Here is a 9,031-nt window from a genome sequence, read left to right as displayed (position 1 = left end):
CACCTCCGCCCTCCCCCCCCCCTCCCCGCCCCCCCGGCCCCCCGCGGCCCGCCCGCCCCCCCCCCAAGAAGAAAATGCCTTAAAGATTATTGCCAGATTCCAGTTCCCCTTCCCCTGTTCCCGGAGACAAAATGATAAAGACGTTTATTGAACGTAGCCCACCTTTGGAGCATCATACGGATGCAGAAGAAGCAGTCAGCTCATGCAAGCTCTCAATATAACCGCAAATATATAACCCCACACATGTAACGTTCTCGTTGTGCTACAACAAGGCTGCATATGACCGCATTATTGTGCTCCCTTCTCTGAGGGCTTTGCGTCTATAGCAACCTCTTGGATACCATTCTCTACCCACCGTAGAGACATAGGAATGCACATCATGCGTCCGGGCTACCACAGTCCCTACTTACAGAAAAGATATATATCTATAGGAGCTACGTTGGCATGTCGCATGCTGAGATAGGCGATCTCCCCCACCCCCCGTCTTCGGCCGCGGGAAACGCAACTTGATACCGACCTGGCGGCACACACCTTTCGTTCGGCAGATCTCGTCTAATCCCTAGGCACGGATGCCGACTTCGGATATTCCGCAATTAAACTGTTGCATACATTGAAACATAAGCGAATATGGCATATGGCCCGGTCTTTAAGTCTCTTCAATCTGGGTTTCCGATATAAAAAAATACATATTGTAGAACGATAAACGTCGTAGTTAATCCGCGTAAATTAAATCACGCCTGTCTCATCGCCAATCCGCCAACACGGTATCTCCCTCTTTCACATTAGCGTAACCCAGACTATCGGCCCATAGCCGACGGCATTTGGCCTCGTCTTTGGCTTCCGGTCCGACGTCCGCGACGGCCGAGCCGTTGAGGTAGAGCCCGTTCGGGTACTCGCCAAGCCCGCCGTCCGTATCGAAGCAGGCGTGTATCACGTCCCCGGCCGACTTCCACGTCGTCCGCAGGTCGCCGTTGGGGTTCAGCCACGTCGTGATCGGCGCCAGCAGCGGAAATAAGAAGTTCATAAGAAAAATTCGCACGAACCAGCCGCTGCGTCGCGATATACCGCTTGTCATCGCCGCCGGGTCCAGGCCGAGCACCGCGACTTTGGAGAGAGCTGGGTCTTGCGATATGCGTCGCGCTAGCTCACGCCTTGGGTGGATAGTATTAGTCTTTGTCTTTGTTGGGGCAAGGGTACCAAGATAGATACTCACATCATCATGACCTCGCACAGTTTCGAGGCTCCGTACCGCCTCATACCGACACAAACATCTTGCTCCTCTGTGCTCCCAGACTCAACTCCCCACTTGCCCTTAGCAATAGCTTCGGTACTACCATCGGGGCTGTTGAATATCCAATGAAACTCTTCGGGAACATAACTATTCGCAAATGGCCCTACGTTATTCCTTGGATCGGTGGTGCTGGAGTGGATTAACTTTGGGTTTCGCAATATAATTGGTAAGAGTAGGTAGAGGTCTAACGTATGTTGATGGAAGGGGAGGAAGAGGAGGGGTGAGTGATAGTACTTACTCATGTGACCAGCTACCTAGGACAAGTATGCGTCCTTTCTCCTTGTCCATGCTCTGTAGTAATAAGAGCGTCAAGAGGAAATGTGAGAGGTAACTGGCTTGGAAGGACATATCGAAGCCATCCTTGCTGAAGTCGTGATGGCCATGCTCCTGATATGCCGCAGATAGCACTAGGGCACGGATAGGAGGTATCTCGCCCTTTGAGACTCGCGAGTTGATGTCTGCGGCGACCTGGCGTACGCTGGCGAGGCTTGCCAGGTCAAGAGGAACAAGGTCGTATTTGTGATCCGCCTTGCTGGCGTTCTTCAGAACGCTCTTCACAGCATCAGCGCTCTCAACTTTACGTACCGTGTATAATCCGTGGTATTCCTGAGCAAGTGACGGCCGATGTAAGATCTGGTCAACAATAGCAGAGCCCAAGCCGCCATTGGTACCGGTAACTAGAATCGTGCCTTTGGCCATCGCTTGGTCTAAGTATGGTAGTCAACACAACTGCTAGAGAAATAGAAACCTGAAAGGACTACGCGAATAGAAAAATCGAGTTGTCTTTGACCCAGCTGCCACATTATTTTATATATGACATTTAAGCCCGTTTATCTCCAGGAGAACGGGGCACATAGGCTGATCTTGCATGCGTATGCATGGTAGCTGCTCTTCACTACGGATATGATGACAAGGTTACAGCGAACTTTCGTCTCCAAACGTACTCGGTAGCTTTTCCGCACCGTCGTTGCCTAGAGTACTTGAGATGCCGCTCACGCGAGCGTGGATTAATAATACTACTTCTCTGTAAAATCGGGTTTAAGGTCACTGGAGATTAGGTACCTTGTAACTATATGCATGTTTTCATATAAGAATCACTGTAATAGTTGTTGATGATCTACTGATGAGGTATGGGTTAAGTATAAGTACTACTCACACAAAAAGTGCAAAGGGAAAAAGAAAAAGAAAAAGGCAAGAACTAACGTCAAGTAATAAGTTAATCTTTATGACGCAACAAGCACCTTACAAGATACCTGACGTTAGGTAATGCAATGCAAGTAAAAAGTTTAAAAAACAATTGAGGAAAAAAAAAGAAAAAAAGAAAGGATCCCTCGGGCCGGAATCGAACCAGCGACATTTCGGTAACAATTTATACAATTACAGCCGAACGCCATAACCAACTAGACCACCAAGGGGGTGGGGTTTGAATGCTTGCTCTGAGAGGAAGTGGACTTCCTCCCGAGGGACAGCTGTTGACAAAACGGTCTGTTATTCGGCTTTATATTGCAAGTAGTGTGTGCGGCTTTTTTTTTTCTTTTTTTTCTTTGGTTGTTCGTTTGCCAGTGTTTAGCCGCCGCTTGCAACCCCACTCCATTCAAGATTTGGATTAGTGTATTGATGTTTGTGCAGTGTGCAGTGTGCACAAGTTGAAGTCAGTACCTAAGGTACGTACCAGATATGCATGATGCACAGTGCACGGACAAAAATCCGTAAGGAAGTGTGCACGGTCCATGTACCGATACGTACCTACCTAGCGTTGATTGCTTAGGTAAAAGGTCATGTTTGATTCTGTGATTCTAAAGGCAGGTACACTAATAAAAAAAATGAATGTGATTTCACTTTAATCGTTTTGATCTGATCTGATCTGATTTAATCGCCATTTCTGGCCTAGATAGGCACCAAGTACCTAGGCACCCGCGCCGATTTATTGATCTTCAAATGGATGATTTTAATCATGATCTAGGTATGTACCTAGGTACTCCACCGTCCTAGGTAACCCCTTACTCCTTACAATCAAATCAAGGTGGACACACAAAATCAGAAAGCCACATGCAGTTAGAGTCACGTAGTATTTGTACCATGTGTTTTAGGGAAACAAATGTGTTTATTTGATATGCTACAGGTGCTATGCTTTCTACTTTGGTAAACAGATAACTATACCCATACGCTAAGTACGTATATAGGGGGTAGAAAAGGAAAGGGTAAAAACAAAATGGCCATGGGGATATATCTAAGAACTTATGAGGATATGGGTTTTTAGGACGAACATCGCTTCAGGGAAACCAGATCAACGGTGACTCCAATCCTACTTGACTTGCGTGCCGTTCAACACATAGGACCTCGAAATATCCGTAGATTCCCCTATTCCTGGCCAGCTTACGCATCTACATACGTATCATTAACATCGTTGGTCTTTCTCTCCATGTCTGAGCAGTAGATAGAAGCGCAAGAAATCATGCCTATATCTCTTCCATCCTACCTAGAATAAGCACGAAGAACAGTCGGAACGAGCAGATCTATAAGTCCAATGCTTATATCCGCTTCCGGCGATCTTTTCTGGGCTTACGATCGCCGTCACTCTTTTTAGAGCTCTTATCCGAACTCTTCTGGGATGTCTCTCTTAGGTTATCAAACACGTAGTCGAAGGGGTTGGATTGCTCTTCGCCCGCTCCAGGGGTGAAGATCACGGCAACCCTTCGGGACGAAGGGACTGCTGGTATACTAGAGCGCTTACGCTGCCGCTCGTTAGCTGAATCGGAATACCGCTTGTTGACCGCAGCCTCCTCCTCGTGATGCGCTAGGCGATCGAACAGGTAGTCGTCGTTTTCCGTATTATACGTAAATCCGTCTAAGGCCAGCTGTAGGTCGTGAAGGTCTTTTTCAATGTCTGCGGTATTGCCGGAGTTAACTAGCATGGAAAGCACGGAGGGAGAGACGGGGGATTTGGGCCGCGGTTCTCTCGGGTCCAATGATGGCGGTACTAACCCAGCATTACCGTCTGACCTAGACTCGCTCGAGGACGCCTCCGCGTGTGGCTGGCGCAAAGCTCGGATACGCTCGGAGTAGGGAACACGATTGTCGCCTGTCAAAACCGCCTTGCGAAGAGTTTCAGAATGTGTGCTCTCCGATTTCTTGCTCGGCTGAGAGCCGGACGAAGAAGATTTACCGCTGCGAGGCATGATGAACAGAGAGCTTTGATAGGCTGTGCGACAATATTGGCTATTAGCAGCAAATTTTGAGGACGGACTTACTACGCTCAAGTCTCGATAGGGAACGATACTTCAGAAACCTTGACACCTTAACACCTTGACATATTGACATCCAGGAGTGAAGTAGGTGTGTCGCCAGGCTTATATTCCTCCCAGGGACAATGTAGATGCTCTACTGCAGGCTATTCGAGTTTCCTTAGATCGTATTGTACACATTGTACATATCTATTGTTCTTACCGAACCCCTTTGTTCGCCGGGACACAATTTGATTGATGAACTACCTGCTAACCACTAATTCTTTTCCCCAAAACACAATCAGATGCATTCTTTATCCAAGCCATCTGGAACGCGGGTCATGTGTTCTTCCGTGATTTCATCTACATGATCAATATCATATGTCCCCTGCTTAGGAGCCCATTGTTCCTTAATTAAGTCAAATCACTAATTTTATTATACCGCCATGAGAACTATTAACTTTGATTTAATACATACTCTCTTTGTCTAGCTCCGTAAATTAATTATTAATTATTATTTAGTTAGTAAGGGATGGAATCTTTTGATATCAAGAATATGGATGAATGACAAGCAATAATGTTTTATCTAATATAATTATCCTCAAGTCTAAAAAAATTCAACATATAATTCCGGCCAATAGAAAAACAAACCCCTGATCATTTATTATTAAGTAAAAAACCAAATCAACCAGGATTGGTTTAGTATAAGAGACTTTAGGTTTGATTCTCATGTTCCGGCCCCTCCCGGAACCCTCCGGATTCAACTGACCTCTTCCAGGCCCGGCCACGGGGGCTACCCTATCCCGAAACCCCGTAAAACAGGCTCCAATATTTTGATTGCCCCGGGGGTACCCTCTCCTACTAGACCTAATATGGCGGGTTTGATCCTAAGTCCATGTGAAATACCTATTCTGATTATAATTGGTTGGGCCTATGAGATTCCACGATCTCGACTTTCCCATACCCCTCTTGCCTTTTCACTATTTAATAATACTGTGACACCTACTGAATGTTCTAGGAATACAGTCTGATCTGATCCTGCCTTTACTGATTGTGTTCCGGGACATTTGTCTATATAAGAATTCCCACTCCTCTAGAAATCTTCTCCCATCCTCTTCCAACACAAAGTCACAACATCATGCTCAATCACTCTGTGACCCTTAAACATACATATTTCCTTACCATCCTTCCACTTGGTCATCACTTTACTTGACCAGTGTTTTACTTGATCATCATTTTTACTTGATGAACCTTTTACTTTATCATAGTTCAACCTAATCATCTTTCTTTTTTATCAAGTTAATACCCTTCTCATCAACATTAGAAACCATAATCTCTTGACCACCATTCAATCGAACATATTCGTGATCGAAAGACTCGCCAATATGTGTTTCAGCTGTAAGTATCTCTACGTGTTTCATCCCTAACCCTCTGTTCTATGGCTGCAACTGTTGATATATTCTCCTACTTTGGCTTGTGTTTACCTGTTATGATCTGCCTTGCCTTACCCTACTCATCATACCCTACCCTTACCTTACCTTCCTTTGCCCTTACCTGATATACTTCACGCCAACCCCCATCATCCTGCATGTCTGCCATACTACACAAGTAACACAGTTTTATCCCGTCACAAACCCCTCCTGTTATCGTCTTCATCATATATTGCTGCGGCTATGATCATTATGCTTCTACACCATCACTACCATCATCACTATTATGTCTTCTCTCATTCGCCATCCATCAAATCATATACTCTCTTCTCCCATGTTCCTTCCTCAGAGCCCTCATTCGTCGTGACGCCGAAATGCTCGCTGTCTTGCTATCTCGTTCTTCTTCGTTACCTACTAATACCTGCCTCTTTCCCAGGCTTGTCTCACAATGCATCTGGTGCAAACGCGACTGAATATGACAAGGATATGTTGGACCGATGGATCACACGTTCCAAATACGGTAAGTCAACCCCACCCTCTGGCTACCGGCGGTTCTCGTTACCCAGAATACATTCACTGTCTGCCCCATAGATGAATGAGAGGATGGCCCTGACTTACTTTACTACCGACTATGTGATCCCGGGATGTGACTGTGGTAACCATGCTATGCTGTTGTTCTTCACCACTGCTAACCATATTCATCTTTTTCTTAGACTGCCCCCCTGTCATGAGCCAGAAGCCAGCCAACCCTTTCCATAAGCTACCTGTAGAGGTCATATGCAAGATCTATGCCAACCTGGACCGTTTGCGATATTGCCGCCATGCAGCAGCCACGTGCAAGCAAGCCCGCGCGATCCTACACCTCAACGAGCCTCTCATCGCGCGCGAGTGGTTGCAGATGGTCCTGCCCCGTTCCTACTGGCGCCTCGGAGTCATGACCATCGCCTCCGCCAACTACGGCAAATCCACGGCGGGCGACTTCATAGAGGCGTACATGTCGAGTGAGCGCGAGTTCCCGGAGCCGCACTACGGGCTGAGCGACGTCGCTAACCTGAAGCGCTTCGTGGACGATGTGGAAGGCGTGATGGAGATGAAGGTCTGCGTTGATATGATGGGATTTGCCGAGTCATCGCCCTCCGGCTCGAACTTCTACTCCGGCCGCTTCCCCAACGGCTCCGCGACCGGATCGAAGACGGAGTTGCTCCGCGCGATGCGAGCGTGCTTAATGATCGAGATAGCGCGCAATCTGTTCTATAATTCGGACGGAGACGAGGACCCGGCTAAGACGGCCGCGGCGGAGGGACGCCAGGAAGTGGACTGGCACAAGAAGTATTGGACGTCCTTCTCCAGTATTGAAGTGAATTCCGCGAGCCTGATGGCCGATTGTTACGAGACGATTCTGTTTAATAGTGAGATTACCACGTGTAGCCCCCCGTGAGAGAGTTAACGTATACTGACAAGGAACCAATAGCATTCAAAAATTGCGCCATGGAGAATTCCTTTGTCACTGGCCGAGAGGAAGACTACGAATATTTTTGCAGCAACAATCCCGGTGCCAGAATATTCTCGTTGAAAACCGGATTGGCCCGGTTACGGGACTGGCATTATGCTATTCTCGAGTACCACAGCACGCGAAATGACACTCGAAAGAAGATCCCAAAGGCAGTTCTAAAGGGTGACCCCCACACGGCATGCCCCGAATTTATACAGCTAGTGAGAGGGGGCAATTATTACGACCCTTTTGAGAATCTTCTGAAAGACGAGGAGACTCAGTTTGCCGAGACTTCGTTCCACCCGGACCCGAAGGCGATCGACCAGGCTACTTGGAACACGATCCTGACGTTGTGGCGAGGCAAACGAATTGAGAAGTACTACGACCAAGAGGACGACAAGGTCTACTTCACATGCCAGGGACTCTGGGATGACTCTACCCTTCAGCGCTGGGAGGCCCAGGATGAGGATGATAAGAGCTGGAGACCGCAGGGCGAGCCGGAGGATGACGTGGAGGTAGGGGATTTCGATAGCGAATTTTCATCTGGTTATGAGGATGAGGACACCTTCAAAACCCCCAAGCAATATGAGCGCTCTCTTGATCTAAGAGAGGAGTTATATCCCATCTGGAAGGAGGAATGGGCTTGCGATGTGTCCTACAGAGACTTTGCAAGTACCCAACGATATGAGCGAAAGCTGGCGCGATCGGGAATGGGATTGGATGATGGTTGGATCCCAAGTAGCGACGACGAAGCAGACGACGAAGAAGAGGAAGATGAACGCGAAGAAGAGAATGAGGAGGATAATGAAGAGAACAACGAAGAGGATGATGAGGAGGCCAACGAGGAGGAAAATGAAAAGGATAACAAAGAAGACAACAAAGAGTAATGAGGATAGGGATGAGAATATCTGCCGATTGAGAAGGCTCCGTCCGGGTTAGGAATAACGTGTATGATGAGAGGGCCTTATGATGAAAAAAGGAGGCTCACGATGAGAAAGGCTTAATGATGAGAGAGGCCTACAATGAGAAAGGCTTACGATGAGAAGGAATGGTTTATGATGAAAAACGAGGCTCGAGTTAAGAGAGCTCGCATGACAGCCTATGAGCCAGTCTTATGAGTTACGCAGAGAGGAACGACTACAGACGGAATGAGTTGAGTTGAGTTCGGATTGCGCTGAGCAAGGAATGCGTTGAGTTGCCAACCCATGGCCCTTTTTTCATTGTCCTAAGAGGAGGACTGCATGCGATTTCGGACTGCTTTTAACTAACATACCTTGCTCTTGCCTACTCACCGTCGTGGCCTCACATGGCATCTTCACATGGTACCTTCCATTGCAAAGGAGGAATTGCGTTGTTCTGTTGCTCTGTAAGATAGAAAGTCAGTGGATTTTTAATGCCCTTGAGCTTTTGTGCGTTTCATTTCTTCAGTAGGTAAGTTTATTGATAGTTCAGATAGCCCACTGCAATTGATGCAATGATCATAATAATGTGACAACCCAAAAAAGAAAAATATAATAATAACAATAATAACGCCGTAGAAATAAGTAATAAGCCCATAAGGTAGCAAAAAATGAAGAAATGCAAAAGAATAATG

General features: G+C 47.1%; 3 protein-coding genes and 1 non-coding gene across 4 annotated transcripts; 1 reads left to right on the top strand and 3 right to left on the bottom strand.

Moving 5' to 3' along the window:
* Positions 1-128: 128 nt before the first annotated feature.
* On the bottom strand, positions 129-2,725 carry F4812DRAFT_416077 (NAD(P)-binding protein). Its single transcript, XM_047933034.1, has 3 exons — positions 1,530-2,725; positions 1,214-1,420; positions 129-1,151 (listed from the first exon to the last, which is right to left on the bottom strand). The coding sequence occupies exons 1-3, from the start codon at positions 1,988-1,990 to the stop codon at positions 743-745; spliced, it is 1,077 nt and encodes a 358-aa protein (XP_047794246.1). The 5' UTR covers positions 1,991-2,725; the 3' UTR covers positions 129-742.
* F4812DRAFT_t28 lies at positions 2,619-2,706 on the bottom strand. The gene has a single exon. It is a non-coding gene; the product is annotated as a tRNA-Tyr (tRNA).
* A 1,097-nt stretch (positions 2,726-3,822) lies between the features above and the next one.
* Positions 3,823-4,470, bottom strand: F4812DRAFT_467808 (uncharacterized protein; the record flags this gene model as incomplete). The annotated part of the gene is made up of 1 exon (XM_047938705.1): positions 3,823-4,470. The coding sequence occupies one exon, from the start codon at positions 4,468-4,470 to the stop codon at positions 3,823-3,825; it is 648 nt and encodes a 215-aa protein (XP_047794245.1).
* Positions 4,471-5,904: 1,434 nt separating this feature from the next.
* F4812DRAFT_416063 (uncharacterized protein) lies at positions 5,905-9,029 on the top strand. The gene is made up of 2 exons (XM_047933033.1): positions 5,905-7,354; positions 7,417-9,029. The coding sequence occupies exons 1-2, from the start codon at positions 6,607-6,609 to the stop codon at positions 8,322-8,324; spliced, it is 1,656 nt and encodes a 551-aa protein (XP_047794244.1). The 5' UTR covers positions 5,905-6,606; the 3' UTR covers positions 8,325-9,029.
* Positions 9,030-9,031: the final 2 nt, after the last annotated feature.

This window comes from Daldinia caldariorum (assembly GCF_022478825.1).
Source record: "Daldinia caldariorum strain CBS 122874 unplaced genomic scaffold F4812scaffold_2, whole genome shotgun sequence".
In the NCBI taxonomy this organism is placed as follows: domain Eukaryota; kingdom Fungi; phylum Ascomycota; class Sordariomycetes; order Xylariales; family Hypoxylaceae; genus Daldinia; species Daldinia caldariorum.
Note: the sequence above shows the minus strand (reverse complement) of the source record. Positions and strands in the feature narration are given on the sequence as shown.

What these genes read in the sequence shown, in the direction of transcription:
- F4812DRAFT_416077 (XM_047933034.1), bottom strand. Translation starts at nt 1,990, where the DNA reads ATGGCCAAAGGCACGATTCTAGTTACCGGTACCAATGGCGGCTTGGGC. An exon ending in CTAGGTAGCTGGTCACATGA is followed by an intron (nt 1,421 to 1,529) that starts GTAAGTACTATC and finishes AATCCACTCCAG; the next exon opens with CACCACCGATCCAAGGAATA. An exon ending in CTGTGCGAGGTCATGATGAT is followed by an intron (nt 1,152 to 1,213) that starts GTGAGTATCTAT and finishes TATCCACCCAAG; the next exon opens with GCGTGAGCTAGCGCGACGCA.
- F4812DRAFT_416063 (XM_047933033.1), top strand. Translation starts at nt 6,607, where the DNA reads ATGCTATGCTGTTGTTCTTCACCACTGCTAACCATATTCATCTTTTTC. An exon ending in CGAGACGATTCTGTTTAATA is followed by an intron (nt 7,355 to 7,416) that starts GTGAGATTACCA and finishes AGGAACCAATAG; the next exon opens with CATTCAAAAATTGCGCCATG.